The 17213-nt window shown below is 47.6% G+C and overlaps 1 protein-coding gene across 6 annotated transcripts in view; it reads left to right on the forward strand.

The window, feature by feature from the left end:
* The window catches only part of ctnnd2b (catenin (cadherin-associated protein), delta 2b), a 157478-nt gene that overhangs the window by 130610 nt on the left and 9655 nt on the right, over positions 1 to 17213 (forward strand). For 3 of the 6 annotated variants that reach the window (XM_061839246.1, XM_061839245.1, XM_061839248.1), the window contains 7 exons: positions 1713 to 1830; positions 3029 to 3211; positions 12290 to 12463; positions 13341 to 13491; positions 14760 to 15018; positions 16724 to 16817; positions 16921 to 17047. In XM_061839246.1, coding sequence (XP_061695230.1) covers positions 1713 to 1830; positions 3029 to 3211; positions 12290 to 12463; positions 13341 to 13491; positions 14760 to 15018; positions 16724 to 16817; positions 16921 to 17047 — 1106 coding nt within the window. The remainder of the gene's footprint in view (positions 1 to 1712; positions 1831 to 3028; positions 3212 to 12289; positions 12464 to 13340; positions 13492 to 14759; positions 15019 to 16723; positions 16818 to 16920; positions 17048 to 17213) is intronic. The other 3 variants (XM_061839247.1, XM_061839249.1, XM_061839250.1) reach the window with 1 other exon arrangement.

Raw genomic sequence — 17213 nt, forward strand, 5'->3', positions numbered from 1 at the left:
CCGGACGCCCTCTCACGGATCCACGAGGGGGAGCACGCAGAATCGGCAGCTGCCTCTATCCTACCAGAGACGTGCTTCGTGTCCGGCTGCACCTGGGCGGTCGAGTCGTGGGTGAAGGAGGCCCTGAGGTAGACGCCTTTCTCCCGCGGGTTGTCCGTCTGACCGTCTCTTCATCGCACCGTTGCTGCGGTGGGACGTCATCACCTGAGCCCATACCAACAAGACGGTCTGCCACCCGGGCATGGCAAAGACTCGTTCGGTAGTGGAACAGAGATTCTGGTGGCCCAACCTTAGTAAGGACGTGAGGGAATTCATCAACGCCTGCCCGATGTGTGCGGCCAATAAGACGTCTCGCCTATAGCCGGTTGGAGAGTTGCGGCCTCTGTCCATCCCGTCCCGCCTGTGGTCGCACATAGCACTGGACTTCGTCACCGGCCTACCACCCTCACAAGGGAACACTGTTGTGCTGTCTATAGTGGATCGGTTCTCTAAGATGGTCCACTTCGTGCCAGTCCCGAACATCCCTTCGGCCAAGCAGACAGCCCAACTGTTATTAGACGAGGTGGTTCGCTACCACGGGTTCCTCCAGGACATCGTCTCGGACAGAGGTCCTCAATTCGTTGCCCGTTTTTGGAACTAATTCTGCACCCTCATTGGCGCCTCGTCAAGTCTAACATCGGGCCATCACCCGGAGTCCAACGGCCAGATGGAGAGGGTCAATCAAGACTTGGAAACCGGACTTCGATGCTTGGCATCCAGGGACCAGAGCACGTGGAGCCAGCACCTCAAATGGGTACACCCACAATTCTCTACCCTCCGCTTCGACAGGTATGGCTCCACTCCACATCGAACACGAATACCCTCACTCTCTGTTCCCTTCATTGGCCATGGACTCCGCGGTGCCGTCGGCCCTGGTGGTGGTACGATGCTGCAAACGAATCTGGGAGGCAGCTCGGAGGACGCTGCTGCGCATGGGCAGCGTCTACAAGTCCACAGCGGACCGCAAGAGGAGTGTTGTACCAGAACTCAAGGTGCGACAGCGGGTGTGGCTCTCCACCAAGGACCTGCCACTGCGGATGGAATCGCGCAAACTCGCTCCCAGGATCGTTGGCCCGTTTCCGATCACCAAGATTATGAATTTTGTTGCCGTGTCGCTCAAATTACCTAGGTTGATGAGGGTGCACCCGACTTTCCACATCAGCAGACTGCGTCCAACCCGTCCATCTCCACTGGTTCCTCCAGCCAAGCCCCCCCCCCCCCCCCCCCCACATGGTGGACGGTGGCCCGATGTATACGATGTGCCGGTTGCTGTCCTCTCGCCGTAGAGGAAGGGGGGTCCAGTATCTAGTGGACTGGGAGGGATATGGACCGGAGGAGCGCTCCTGGATCCCCTCTCGTTTCATCATGGACCCCTCTCTCAACATGGACTTTCACACAGCCCACAAAACACAGCATCCGGTAGCAAGAAGCTTAATAATAATAAAACAAAAAAACTATGGTTAGTGAATAATGACAGTGTAATAAATTTACATTTAAAAAAAAGCATAATACATAGCAGCTCCTCACAAATCACAGAGTTCTTAATTAATTTATGCTTAATTGTTTTACATTTGAAGTCCCCACTCTTGTTATTGGTGTTATTGTGTTGTAAGTAAATGTATTCAGATTTTAACACTGGTGTGTGTGTGTATGTGTGTGTGTGTGGGTGTCAGCAATGTGAGTTCTGCAGGTGAGGAAGCCCGCAGGAGGATGAGAGAGTGTGAGGGTCTGACAGATGCTTTGCTGTATGTCATCCAGACTGCACTGGGGAGCAGTGAGATTGACAGCAAGGTAGCACACACTGCACACGCTCACACAGCACAAAAACACACACACACACACATTAAACATGCAAGCATACCGGGAGTGTACAGCAGTGTTGTGTTTCTGCCAAACATACCTCTTGAAATTATGGCCAGAAGAACCATTCTTGGTTTCCTGGGAGCATAACACATTTTCCTACATGCATTTTGAAGAAATCAACTGTGTTTTTGCAAAATGTAGTTTGTTGGGCTTCTTTGCCGTTCCTTTGTATGCTAAGATTTCCTTCCAGCTTCCCACCCTAATCCACTGCCCTATAATATGTAGAAAATGTCACACGTACAAACCTGCCGGTACGGTACATGCCAGAAATTCCTGCAGCTCCTTTTGATATTGCTACCTCCCTCACGAGTTTTCATCTTGTCTTCATCAATTTTGGAGGGACAACCAGTTATTGTTAGTGTCATGGTTGTGCCATATTATTTCCACTTGATGAAGTCTTCACCATGTTCCACAGTATATTTAAATCCTTGTAAGTTCGTTTGTACTATTCTGCTGACTGATACCATTGAACAATGAGATCTGCCTGATAGATACTGTGGAAACTCTTGGATGCGCATGCTCTGATGTAAAAATGTCAGGAAAAGCTTTCTAGAACATGTAAACTCTAAGCACTTTAAATGGTTTCCATGTGTGTGCTGATTCCGATTTAACTTAGGTTTGAATGTACTAATTAGGTCATTCTGAACACAGCCACATCCCCAGTTGTACTGTAAGAGGGTGTGAATACTTGTGCAACCATATTATCTCTTTTTTTTTCATTTTCCCTGATAATAGTGGAAAAAGATTTTAAACTATTTCCTAAATCACAAAAATCCTGAATCAGGAGATGTGTGTAGATTTTGTATCAATTGTGTGTGCTGTACTGTACATACTAAAGTAGGTTCTGCACTCAAGTCTGCATGCATTCATTTTTGGTTGTACTGCATGTACAAAAGGTTTGTGTAAGACAGTTTAATGGGTCTTCATCAACTTTCTTAGCTGGTAAGCGTAATTGAAGCTCGGATAATTTTGGCGCGAGTTTCGTAAATCTGAAAAAAAATGCCTATGCCTCGTTTTGAAAACAAACCCTTCCATTGTACCTGATTACTATTGGTCTTCCTACTTTGTGTTACACTTCTCTTTCAATAATCACCTCTCTCTTCTCATCTCGTCTATTCCATGTCAGACCGTTGAGAACTGTGTGTGCATCCTGAGGAACTTGTCGTACCGTCTGGCTGCAGAGACATCTCACAATCAACAAGGGGGTTCTGAGGAGCTTGACGGTCTGTTATGTGACACTGGTGGGAAAGACGCAGAGAGTTCGGGATGCTGGGGCAAGAAGAAGAAGAAAAAGAAGGGACATGACCAGGTCAGGAATAAGATTCTGGTTTTGGGGTTCTTGTGGTCCAAAAACAATAAAACCATAATGATAATAATAATATATGCACATTGCTGCAACACTGCTATGAGTACATATCGAGAATCTGCTGACGGTTGACTTGTGCGTCCAGTGTTACATTCCTATTCCTAGTCCAAATGCAGGACTCCGGAGACGCAGAGGCATTTTGGGAAAAGTGTTTATTCGTTCCAAGGTCGGGGATCAGGTAGACAGTCAAGTGCAGCAGCGGTAGTCAGGACGTCGGGCGTATACAGCAGGTCTGCTGGGAGGCAGGAGTCGGTACACGGGAGATCGATCAAAGAAGGCAGAGTGTCAAATGAGTCAGGCTTACGGGGTCGGTCGGAGAACAGACGGAGGTCGGTACACACGGGTTTACGATCAGAAATGCGGGAGTGCAGGAAGAGGGCATGAGTTGCGACGATCAGGACAAGCCAGACCGTCCACTGGGTTCTATCTATACACCGGGGTAATCACTCAGCATGAGGCGCAGGTGTGCGCCTCCCAATCAGCCTCCCAACCCGCACAGCCAGGGCTGGACCGGCAGGACCATGACATACCATGCATTGATCAGAATCAGTGGTGACCGCAACGTGCACTTACTTGCAGTGGAGCTGTTGGCGCCGCGACATGGGAATGGCGTTGCGGTGGGTCCCTTGCCACAGCGACGTGAACCTTGCTCGGTAGCGGGTCCATTGCCACTGCAGCGTGAACGAGAGTACGCAGAGAGTCAGTTGAAACCGCAACGTGGGCGTGTCTCGGGAGCGGGTAAGTTGCAGCCGCCACGTGAGCGTGAGTCAGCAACGAGTCAGTTGAAACCGCGACATGGGCGTGTCTCGGGAGCGGGTTCGTTGCAACCGCGACGTCCGCGTAGCTTGGCTGAGACTCTAATCCCTGTCGAACCTGGGCTGTGAGGACCGCCAGTTTGTCGCTCTGCCGATCTATCTCACCCATATTTCGCAGCAGAACCCCTCGTGATTTGGCGACCCCTCCTCCCTCTGGGCTGGAAGCTTTGCCACCGGCTGTGGGTCTGCTTGTTTGACCGTTGCCGGTGAGGAGTGGGTGGACGAGGACGGTGTCTTTGTTGCCACACAGCGGAAGGCACAAGGGTGTCTCCTCTGGCCGCCACGCGGGGGAATCGGGTAGATGCCCAAGCGGGTTCCCCAAAAAGAATTGGAGGACAAGCACTTGGACCTACCGGGCGAAGACACTCAGGAGCAGGAAACGCGGGGAGGTGAAACAAACTAACTGGGCTCAAAGATAGGGAGAGAAAATTCATAGTCAAAATCCGAATCGTAGTCAGGCAGCAGGTCATATAAATCAAGATCCTCCTCATAGTCTGAAAAATCAGAGTCCAAAAGAATATGAGGTGCTGAGGGGGTCGTGGTTGGGACGTATTCATGGCACGCACGCGGTCTGTGTGACACGGAAGAAGGGGACAACATCATGGAGCCGACCCAGATAGGACAGGCTTGGTCCTTCGGCAGTCGGTCTACCTCGCATCGGTTCCTGCTGGGTCCTGTGTTGGCCAGATCGTTCTGTCACGACCCATCGAGACGGAGGACGACCCAAATGCAGGACTCCGGAGACACAGAGGCATTTTGGCAAAAGTGTTTATTTGTTCTAAGGTCGGGGATCAGGTAGACAGTCAAATGCAGCAGCGATAGTCAGGACGTCAGGCGTAGACAGCAGGTCTGCGGGCAGGCAGGATTCGGTACACGGGAGATCGATCAAAGAAGGCAGGAGTGTCAAAGGAGTCAGGGCTTAAGGGGTCGGTCGGAGAACAGGCAGAGGTCGGTACACACGGGTTTACAATCACAGATACGGGAGTGCAGGAACGGAGCATGAGTTGCGACGATCATGCCAAGCCAGACCGTCCACTGGGTTCTATATATACACCGGGGTAATCACTCAGCATGAGGCACAGGTGTGCGCTTCCCAATCAGCGCGGCCGCGCGGGAACCCACACAGCCAGGGCTGGACCGGCAGGACCATGACATACCATGCATTTTTGGGATGTTGGAAGAAACCAGAGTACCAGAAGAAAACAGGCGAGGCCAGATTTAAACCAAAGTCTCCAGAACTGTGAGGCAGTTGTGCTAACCGAGGGTGTCAAACACATTCTTGTTGCAAGCCACATTGTAGTTACGGTTTGCCTCAGAAATGTTTATAGGCTAATGATATTACCTATACATGGATAACTACTTTTTTAATTGAGATGTCAAGGATATTGGCACAGATTTTATCAATCATCAAAAAGGTTGATGAACATGATTTGCTTTTGAGGGCCACATAAATCAAAATCAGAATATGAATACAAGTCCGTATGTTGATACATGCCCTGCAACTGACCAGCGATCAGTTCAGAGTGTAGTTCGCTCAAAGTTGGCCAGGATAGGCTCCAGCACTCTCCTGAACTTTGTGAGGATTTGCGGCTTTGAAAATGGATGGATGGATGTTGTTCAAAAGTATTATTTAAGAATACTCCTACAAGATTTCTTTCAGCAAAATCATTGGAGTTATGTAGCACATTAAAGAAACCTAAATTATATGCTCCTTATTATGTCTTTGACACAAGTTTTAAATATATGCTAATTAGTTTTTGTTTACACATACCAAGAGAATCTCACAATATGAGGCTTTGCCACCTCAAAACATCATCTTATCTTTAATAGTTTTACAAATCTCACATTGTTGGTACCTGTTCTTATTCATCAAACTGTTCATTTAATATTCTTTTTTTTCCCTTAACTATTACCTTATCTATTGGCATCAAGGCACACTATCAACCCCATTTGGTATAAAATAGAGCTATTTTTTTTAATTCCATCACAACTTGACATGCTTATAATGGGCAATCACATGCACATTCTGATTGAGTGCCAGACATCTTTTACATTTGGAGAAGATTTGGAATGGAGAGCCCAACATATCCGGTGTGTGAATCACCAATTAGTCGTGATTTTCTCGAAGCGAAGACAGAATAAGATTTTGAAATGGTAATATTGAGGCAGCCATTTTAACCTCCATTTGTCAAGTTGTAACGTGTTTTTTTTTTTTTTTCCCAAGTAAAGGGTTAAGAAATCTTACACACTTTGATCAGATTCAAAAGGATGAATAGAATGTCATTGCTTAAATAATGGATAACATCCCTTCTATCTTCTATGTGTGTGTCGCCACTCCATTGCAGCTGTACCCGATTACCATGACGTAGCAAATAGAGCTCTTGTTGGAGGGATCCTTTCCTTCTTTCCAATTAACTGAGGGTAATTACAAAAACATAAAAGGACAGGAGAGAAATCACTCAGATGCAATATATTAGAGGACGTTCAGGAGATGATCATCCATACATTTTGTAGACCACATGTTTTTGTCACAGTCACAGGATGGTGTTCATTCTGGACATCATCCATCCATCCACCCATCCGTCCATTTTCTGAGACACTTATCCTCAAAAGGTTCGCGGGAGTGCTAGAGTCTGTCCCAAATATGATCGGTCAGGCGGTGGGGTACACCCTGAACTGGTTGCCAGCCAATCGCAGGGCACAGGACAGACAACAGTCGCACTCACAATCACACGTAAAGCCAATTTAGAGTCTACATTTATGTTGGATGTTTTTGGCGATGTGGGAGGAAACCGGAGTGCCCGGAGACAACCCATGCCGACAAGGGGAGAATATGCAAACTCCACACAGAGGGGGCTGGGATTTGAACCCCAGTCCTCAGAACTGTGAGGCCAATGCTTTAACCATTTGCTTCACTGGGGCACCCACTCTGGACATTATTAAAATAATAATGGCGGCCCACAACAATGTTGAGCAGTTAGTTTTGCAAATGCTTCTGCAACAAAAAGTATTTTAAATAGATATCCAGTAGAGTCACATTACAATTAAATATCAAAGATTACACTCACATTTTCACCGACATACAAGCGCAATTCACAAACATCAGCATGCAGATTGAATCTGAGAGCCACTTTTGGCTGTAAGATGCTAGCATTTTATGAATAATGTGGATCGTTTTCGCACGCAAAACTTCTGAACCAGAAAAAGTTGCCGATTGTACTCCACAGATGTTGTGTTAATCCATTCATAGTCAAACATTCACATAAACCACAGCATCCAATATTTGGTAGGTATCGGGATCCTAATATTTAAAGGCACCTTTTATAACCTTTATAATTAATTATCAAGATAGTCAACTTTTATAATGAATAGCTGGCTAACTGGAAGTGAGAGCACCTCCTGTCATGATCCTGCCGCTCCAGCACGAGCTGTGCGGGTGCCCGCGCAGGTGCACTGATTGGGAGGTGCACACCTGCGCCTCATGCAGCCTGATTATGCTGTGGATTTATATGACCGCGATGACAACTGGCCGGCGCCAGTTTGTTGATTTTCCTGTCCCGTTCGTGTGCTCCGGTATCCCTGATCGAACCTGTGTGTACCGACCTTCGCCCGTTCTCCGACCACCCTTGTAAGCCTGACTCCTTTGATACTTCTGCCAGCGTTGATTGTTCTCCTGTGTACCGACTCCTGCCTGCCCGCTCACCTGCTCTCTTCGCCCGACGTCCCAACTACTGCTGCTGCACCGGACCGCCTGCTCGATCCCCTACCTCTGCATATAATAAACGTTTCTCCTTGAACTACCTTGTATCTTCCGAGTCCTGCATTTGGGTCCTACTCTCGTTCCAATGGGACGTGACAGAACGAACTCGCCAACACAGGACCCAGCAGGAAAGACCCGGCGTCGCCGGGACCGACGCAAGGTAGACCGGCTGCCGGAGGACCAAGTCTGTCCGATCTGGGTAGGCTCCCTGATGTCCTCCGCTTCCGTGTCCTACGCTCCGCCAGCGAGGTATGAATATGTCCCGAACACGACCCGTCCGGCTCCTCATATTCTTCTGGACTCTGACTTTTCGGAATATGAGGAGGACCGTGATTTGTATGACCGGCTGGCAGAGTACGACTCCGATTATTCTGATTATGAATCTGCTCGTCCGATCTTTCATCCCAGTCAGTTTGTTTCTCCTCCCCGCGTTTCCAGCACCTGAGCGTCTTCGCCCGGTAGGTTTAAGTACACCAATCCGTATGAGGGAACACGCTTGGCCATCTACCCGGGACCTCCGCGTGGCAGCCAGAGGTGACGCCCCGGCCGGGCGCTCCCCGGTGCCTCCCGCTGCGCGGCAACTAAGACATCGTCCTCCCACTCCTCGCCGGCAACGGCTAAACCGGCAGACACGCAGCTGGTGGCGAAGCTTCCAGCCCAGAGGGAGGAGGAGCCGCCAAATCACGAGGCATTCTGCCGCGAAATGCGGGTGCAGATAGAGCGGCAGAGCGCCGAATTGGCGGCTCTCACGGCCCAGGTCCGGCAAGGATTGGGGAACCAGCCGAGCTACGCTGACGTCACAACTGCGACGGACTCGCTGCTGATGCAGGTTCACGTGGCAGTTGGAACTGACCCGCTCCCGAGACACGCCCACGTGTCAGTTTCGACTGACTCTCTGCCTACTCTCGTTCACGTGGCCGTGGAAACCGACCCGCCCCCTCGCCAAGGGCACGCCGCAGTGGGAACGGACTCGCCACCTCGCCAAGTGCACACCGCAGTGGGAACGGACTCGCCACCTCGCCAAGTGCACGTCGCAGTGGGTATGGACTTGCCACCTCGCCAAGTGCACGTTGCAGTGGGTACGGACTCGCCACCTCGCCAAGTGCACGTCGCAGTGGGTACGGACTCTCCACCTCGCCAAGCGCACGTAGCTGTGGAAACTGACCCGCCTCCTCGCCATTCCCACGTCGAGGTTTTGGCTGTTCCGAGCAGAGTTCACGCGGCAGTTGGAACTGACCCGCTCCCGAGACACGCCCACGTGTCAGTTTCGACTGACTCTCTGCCAACTCTCGTTCACGTTGCCCTGGAAACGGATTCGCCACCACGCCACGCCCACGTTGCTGTTTCAACGGATGCACTGCAAGCTCACGTGGCAGTGGGGACGGACCCGATGCCACCTCACGTTGCTGTCCAGGAGGTGGTGATGTCTCCTCAGCCGCTTCTCGTCCGTGCTCTGGAGTACCAGTGGCGATCGGCCCGCGGACGCTCCACACTCCTGCTTTGTCGGCGACCGGCCCGCGGTCGCTCCCCGTTCCTGCTCTGTCGGCGACCGGCCAGCGGTCGCTCCCCGTTCCTGCTCTGTCGGCGACGGGCACGCCCATACGTTCCCGTCCAAGAGGTGGGGGAGGATGACACTGACGCTGCCTTCTCAGGTTCCTGTCCAGGAGGCGGTGACGGTTCCCCAGCCGCCTCACGTTCCCGCCCAGGAGGAGATGGAGTTGGTGATGCTGCCTCCGCCTTCACACGTTCCTGTCCAGGAGGTGGCGACAGTTCCCCAGCCGCCTCACGCTCCCGTCCAGGAGGAGGTGGTGTTGGTGATGCTGCCTCCGCCTTCTCACGTTCCTGTCCAGGAGGTGGCGATGGTGTCGCCGCCTTCTCACGTTCCTGTCCAGGAGTACCAGCGGCGACTGGTCCGCGGCTGTCTCACGCCCTTGTCTCGACGCCGACAAGAGCTGGGGAGTTCTGATGAGCCACCCCGGAGCTGGAGAGACTACTGACCAAGCCTCGGTGGCGACCGATCCCTGGTCGTCTGGCAACTATGGCGTGGGAGGTTCTCGTCAGGAGCAGTGGCCTGCCTCGTTCTGGTGGCTGCTTCGCCGTTTGGTTCCTCACAGAGGTCGTCCGCCTGAATTGCTCCGTGGGGACCCTGGTGCTTGGCGTCCGGGTCGTCCTCCTGACCTGTCCACCCGGACACCTTGCGTTTGGTGGCCTGGATGGCCACCAGACTGGGGTTCAGGGGGGGGGGGGGGATGCCCTCCTCCGGACTTCCTTCTGCCCACCCCTGCCTGTGTTAATTATTGTCTGTTTTTTCGTTTAGGCACGTCTGGGAGCCGTGCCTTTGAGGGGGGGGGGTACTCTCATGATCCTGCTGCTCCAGCACGAGCTGTGCGGGTGCCCGCGCAGGTGCGCTGATTGGGAGGTGCACACCTGCGCCTCATGCAGCCCGATTATGCTGTGGATTTATATGACTGCGATGACAACTGGCCGGCGCCAGTTCGTTGATCTTCCTGTCCCGTTCGTGTGCTTTGGTATTCCTGATCGAACCTGTGTGTACCGACCTTCGCCCGTTCTCCGACCACCCTTGTAAGCCTGACTCCTTTGATACTTCTGCCAGCTTTGATTGTTCTCCTGTGTACCGACTCCTGCCTGCCCGCTCACCTGCTGTCTTCGCCCGACGTCCCAACTACCGCTGCTGCACCGGACTGCCTGCTCGATACCCTACCTCTGCATATAATAAACGTTTCTCCTTGAACTACCTTGCATCTTCCGAGTCCTGCATTTGGGTCCTACTCTCGTTCCGATGGGACGTGACACCTCCTTTGAAGTTTTTTCACTGATATTTCACGATATACCTGAATTTCTGCATAAATTGTTCATAATGTGATCTGGTCTTTGTCTATCGTAAGTCATAATAAAAAACAGTTTTCTGAAACTCATGCCACACAAACATATTTTATGAAATAAGAACATGTTAACTTCTCCGGTTGGTATTTTCCAAGCTCTTTTGTGCATGATATGGCCAATTTCATCACAGTGATTTGACTCTCGGTTGTCTGATTCTTTACACAGATGAGCTCTTTGAGAAGTTAACACCCTGCAGTCTCTTATTCTTTTTTTTTACCCAGCACTGTGAATGTTTACATGGTTTATCCATCCATCCATTATCTGAGCCCCTTATCCTCACAAGTGTCCCAGCTGTCAACGGGCAGGAGGCAGGGTCCACCCTGAACTTGTTGCCAGCCAATCACAGGGCACATAAAGACAAACAACCAGTCACACTCACAATCACACCTAAGGGTAATTTAGAATTTTCATTTAATGTATGTTTTGGGGATATGGAAGGAAACCGGAGTGGCGATAGGAAACTTACACAGGCATTGGGGGAACCTGCAAACCCCACACAGGTGGGTCTGAGATTTGAATCCTGGTCCTCAGAACTCTGAGGCAGACACTCTAATCTTAAACTAATCTTCACCGTGCCGCAAACATGGTTTATAAGGTATTACCTTAAGCAGACGTTTGTCTATTGTTATGACTTGAGCAGGATCAGACCACATTTAATAAACAATTTATGCTGAAATACATTTAATTCCAAAGGTTTCGTACAGTTTTATACCAAACCTGTAGAAATAGGGAGGGTAGTAGTCAGGAAGGGGATCTGTCAGTAATGCCTGAATAAAAATGATCCTCAAAGTAACTGAGGAAAAAAGTACAGTATACCCTTGCCCATTTTGGTGTTCACTGTTTACAACCCTACATATTTGAAGATTTTGCTCTTGAATTTATTTTTCCCCCATAATGTACCATATTTTCATAACAATAACTTGCACTTAAAAGTCTTACTTTTCCTCTCAAAGAGACCGGGCACCTAATAACGTGTGTCTTGTGTCCACACCAAGTTCCAAATCCTGTAAATGTTTTAAATGTTGACTACTCCAATGAAGTACAACCCAACAAATGGACATCACACTGTTAGCATGCATCCTAGCATATGTTTTGGCATGGATTAGGCAGTGAGGAACAATTGCAATTTTCCTTTTTTTTAACAAAAGAAGCTTACATTCCCTCACACACTGACAGTGTAAACAAGTCATTTGTCAAGATGTTGTTCACATCCAAACAAAAATTATCACACCACAGCAAACAGAATAGCAACAGTGTGACCACTGTAACTGGTACTTTACTTATTCATACTGATCCAATGTTAATTTTGTTAGTCTTCTCTTTGTCTTTTTCTTAAACTTCCATCACTGAGGTGTGTATTATTCAATGCCTTTGTCTTTCGGCAAAAACAATCATCTTTATGAAAAAATTGCAGAAAACAGCCAATGCTTTCCACTGAAGTCCTACTAATTATTGCCTTGTCAATATAAACCAGAACATTAGATTAACAATTGAAAGTCCACTGGGGATTGTCTCTTTTTAACTATATTTCATTTTTTACAGTGGGATGGTGTAGGTCCATTTCCAGACTTGGCAGAACCCCCAAAAGGCATTCAAATGTTATGGCATCCCAGTATTGTCAAGCCCTACCTTACCTTGCTGTCTGAATGCTCCAACCCAGACACCCTGGAGGGAGCAGCTGGTGCTCTGCAAAACCTTGCTGCTGGGAGCTGGAAGGTATAATCTCAAAAAACTGTGTATCGAAATCCACAGAGAGCCAGAAAGATCAGTTGAAGAGCACACTCGTGCGCTGGGGAGAATACTGTTCTAGAAACTCTGTATGATACAAAAATCTTTTTTTTTCTCTGCAAAAAACACTCACATGCTACCATTAAGTGCATGAATCAGGCCTTTTTTTTAGATTCTGTCCATCTATCCTTCAGTGTTACAATGGGATTAGAAGCAAATTGGTGATATAGGCTGGGTAAACCCTGAATGGATTGCGTAAATCACAAGAAAGAATACAATTCATCCAAGCCGGTGATTGTCACACTTTAATTCGCTTTTTTTTTTTTTAATCATTATTGGACAGAAAACTTGAGCAATCACAGTCTCACAGTACCCCAATGAAATTCATTTTGAGTAGCGAAAAAAAAATTATGATTCTGTAATTTTCTTTCAGTAATTGATTGGCAACGGGTAATTTTCTAATAGTAGGCATCTAACCATTCTTAGAAGTACTCATCAAAAGTATTAGAAATGTCTAATGAAATGCATCCTCTGACCTTTAAAGTACAGTCATACTTTCTCTACTTGACAACAACCATTAACTGAATTACAAAATCATTTTTCAAAGCAACGGAATGATACTATGAGCTAAGCAAGGCCAACAATGTTCAGTCTGACCTTGTCTTGTTAATGTAAGAATGGATTAGAACTGAGGTTCAGTGTTCTTCAGCATTTTGTACATTTACAATATTGACAATAAGATTAGATTTTGAAGACAACAGAAAAATAGTTATTGATGCATTATGAAGAAGGCAGTAGTGTATCATGTAAATTAAATCGCTGTGTACACATTTGACCGTCTTCCTCTCTTTGTGTCAATGTCCAGTGGTCAGTCTATATCCGGGCTGCAGTGCGTAAAGAGAAAGGCCTTCCTATCCTTGTGGAGTTACTGAGAATAGACAATGACAGAGTGGTCTGTGCCATTGCCACTGCATTGAGGAACATGGCTCTGGACATTAGAAACAAGGAGCTTATCGGTAAGTAACTGGCCAAAACGATTTAAAAAGTGTTCTCAGTGACAGCTTCACTTGTAAGAAGGATGATGCAGGTTGGGGATGCCTTGGTGGAAGCAATCATTCAAGAAAAATGCACAGATCAGCCTTTCACAGTTCCACTCCTTACCCTGTTGGGGCGACAGGCAAACCGCAGCCGAATCCAGCTGCCATGTGGGTGACGGCGACGTTCACCCAAGAATGGTCACCAATCTATTAGTGCAAAACAGCCATTCACACTCCCATTCACACCTTCACAGTCGGTCCCCAAGAGAACATCCAAACGCCTCACAACATCCCACAACCTTTCACTGTGAGGCAGACGTGCTAGCCAAGTAGGCACCCTGAAACCAATAATAACCGGCGATGATGAGTTTTCATGTGTTTTTCTCAATATTCTTTGCATTTGTCAGCTGAAGGGAGGTTTCCAATTCTTGAAGATGGCTTTATAATGTAGCACAGTCTTCTTCTTCTTATTCTTCTTCTGCCACTGTCTCTAATCCGTACATTATGGGCGGCCTCACCACTGTTTTATAAAGTTAGCCCTTCATACCTAGCAGAAACTCTTCTGCCACATAATACACCAGATACCCTCCGCCAGCTGTTCCAACGTGGCTGGATCATTTCTTCACTTCCTTACCACACTCACCATTGCTCTGGATTGTTGACCCTAAATATTTGAAATCGTCCACCCTTGCTATCTCTTCTCCCTGGAGCCTTACTCTTCCCCCTTCACCCCTCTCATTCATGCACATATATTCTGTTTTACTTCGGCTAATCTTCATTTCTCTCCTTTCCAGTGCATGTCTCCATCTTTCTAATTGTTCCTCTGCATGCTCCCTGCTTTCACTGCATATCACAATATCATCTGCGAACATCATGGTCCAAGGGGATTCCAGTCTAACCTCATCTGTCAGCCTATTCATTACCACTGCAAACAGGAAGGGGCTCAGAGCTGATCCCTGATGCAGTCCCACCTCCACCTTAAATTCCTCTGTCACACCTAAGACACACCTCACCATTGTTCTGCTGCCATCATACATGTCCTGTACTATTTTAACATACTTCTCTGCCACACCAGACTTACGCATGCAGTACCACAGTTCCTCTCTTGGTACTCTGTCATAGGCTTTCTCTAGCTCCACAAAGACACAATGTAGTTCCTTCTGACATTCTCTGTACTTTATAATGTTGTTCAGTTCTGTATGTAAATTCAGTTATGTGGTTTCTAAATTGACCCACTGTAACACCAGGTAAATATGCCATGAGGGACCTGGTGCACCGATTACCTGGTGGCAGTACCAACAACAACAGCAGTAGTGGTGGAGGAAGTGGCAGTGGGGGTACCAACAGTTGTGCTCTAGTGGGAAAGACCATGTCGGACGACACGATCACAGCTATCTGCTGTGCTCTACATGAGGTCATCACAAAAAATATGGAGAACACCAAAGCCCTGAGGGATGCCGGGGGCATAGAGAAGCTCATTGGTGTCGCCAGAAGCAAAGGAGACAAGTAAGTGGAATGTTATTTACAAGACATAGCGCAAGTATTTTATTTAAATGGCAGAAAGAGAAGAGTCAATAGCTCCTTGTTGATTATCACATTGTCACACATTTTATCCGATTTGTATACACTCTATAGGAATGAGGGTAGGATACAAGTACAAGTGCACAGCCAATAAAATGCTCTTTGCATGGAGCCTGAGGTGCCAACATGGGCTTATGCATGTGTACATTATTGGAAAATACATCATGATGTTTACTGGTGATAAGTGGCAATGTGTCATCAATACATGTACAGCTGGTTGTAAATGTGCATTTTTTGTCATAAACCTGCAACCTAACAAACAAAAAACATCTAAAAAATTAGCTAAAAAATACAATAAACAACAAATCAACACCTCAATAATCTCCCGGTGCATTACTCTTTAACAACCCCTATATACACATGGCTACTGCATTTGACTTTTGCTTAAAAATACCATACTATATATTTTACTTTTACTTTATATATTTTACTTCTGTGTTTGTCATGCAAGTTTTGATATGAAGAAAATACAAGTATAATATAATGTGTTTTGTTAATTTGAAAACGAGAAAATAGACTAGCATGTACAATGTGCTCTTACCCATTGACGGTTCACTGTTTGCGGCCCTGCATATTCACGGATTCTACTGTCCAAGTTTTTTTTTTTTTTTTTTTTTTATAGCATATTTTCACGATTGTATGTCACGACCAGAACTCAAATGCACGACTCTGGAGATGTAGAGGCAGTTCGGGAAACGTATTTATTCAGTCCACTGTCGGGGATCGGGCAGGCAGTCAACGGGAGCAGCAGTAACAAGAGCGTCAGGCGTAGGAAGCAGGTCAGTGGGCTAGCAGGCAGGAGTCGGTAAACGGGAGATCAGGAACGGGACTACGAGAGTGCGGGAACGAGGTATGAAGCAACGATATGGCAAAGGCCAGACCGTACCTATGGTTCTATATAACTGGGACATAATTACTAGAGATGAGGCACAGGTGCGCCTTTGCCGATTGCTGCAGGTGCGTGCCGCTTCGGGGACCGGGGACCTCGAGGACCGGTACGGCCAGGACAGGGACCGGCAGGGCCACGACCTCATAGAGGTCTTAAATTCTCGTCTAAATAGACATTAGACATCGTGCCTTACAATGCGGTGCACCTCATATGCACACAGGGTTCCAACATTTCCAAATGTGTGACTTGACCGACAAAGTACACTTAACCCTCTGTTGACATCTGTTGCATTTTTGCACATGCTACATTTGGGCCCCTTTTCCAGTTTACCGACTTGGCTGAAAAAAGATGGTCATAATTTCAGATAACCTGGAACCCTGCTCGGTTAACAGAGGATTAAACGCACACCGATCACACTTTTAGCGTCACAAAAGTGCAGCTGTAGAGCGGTGGCCTTACATTCCTGAGGTCTGGGGTTCAGTCCCAGCCATCCCTGTGTGGAGTTTGCATGTTCTCCCCGTGCCTGCATGGGTTTTCTTCGGCCACTCTTGTTTCCTCCCACATCCCAAAAACATACATTCATTGGAGACTCTAAATTGCTTTATTGGTGTAATTTCTTAATGAGGCGAGGAAGGCTAACTGGATGAACAGTGTGAATAAGAATTTCACAAGAATAACCCCTTTTGCTCATAACAGAAGGCATACTGGCTTTATTCTTTTTTCTCGTTCTCCTGTTTATTGAATTCCCAGACATAGTCCGAAAGTAGTGAAAGCTGCTTCTCAAGTTCTGAACAGCATGTGGCAATACCGTGACCTGCGCAGCCTTTACAAAAAGGTATATACACTAGTCAACTTTTCTGAATACACTCTGGATGCACAAGAACTACAGAACTTTCAGTCATTATCTGCTAATTTCCTTGTCTCATCCTTCTTTCCAGGACGGCTATTCTCAATACCACTTTATCGGCTCCTCTTCCACAATAGAAAGGGACAGGCAGCGGCCTTATTCCTCTTCTCGTACGCCGTCTATCTCTCCTGTAAGGACCTCGCCAAACAATCGATCAGGTGACTGTGGATTCTTTTTGTCTTTGTAACGACATTTTGTTTGCATTCAATGTAGCCAAGAGTTTTTTTTTTTTTTTTTTTTTTTACATTCAATTACTTCATAAAACAATTCTGCTGTCAAACTGTGACATTGCACAGTACATTTTTCGCTAAATCATATACCGTG

Source organism: Syngnathoides biaculeatus, chromosome 13 (genome assembly GCF_019802595.1).
Source record: "Syngnathoides biaculeatus isolate LvHL_M chromosome 13, ASM1980259v1, whole genome shotgun sequence".
NCBI classification, from domain to species: domain Eukaryota; kingdom Metazoa; phylum Chordata; class Actinopteri; order Syngnathiformes; family Syngnathidae; genus Syngnathoides; species Syngnathoides biaculeatus.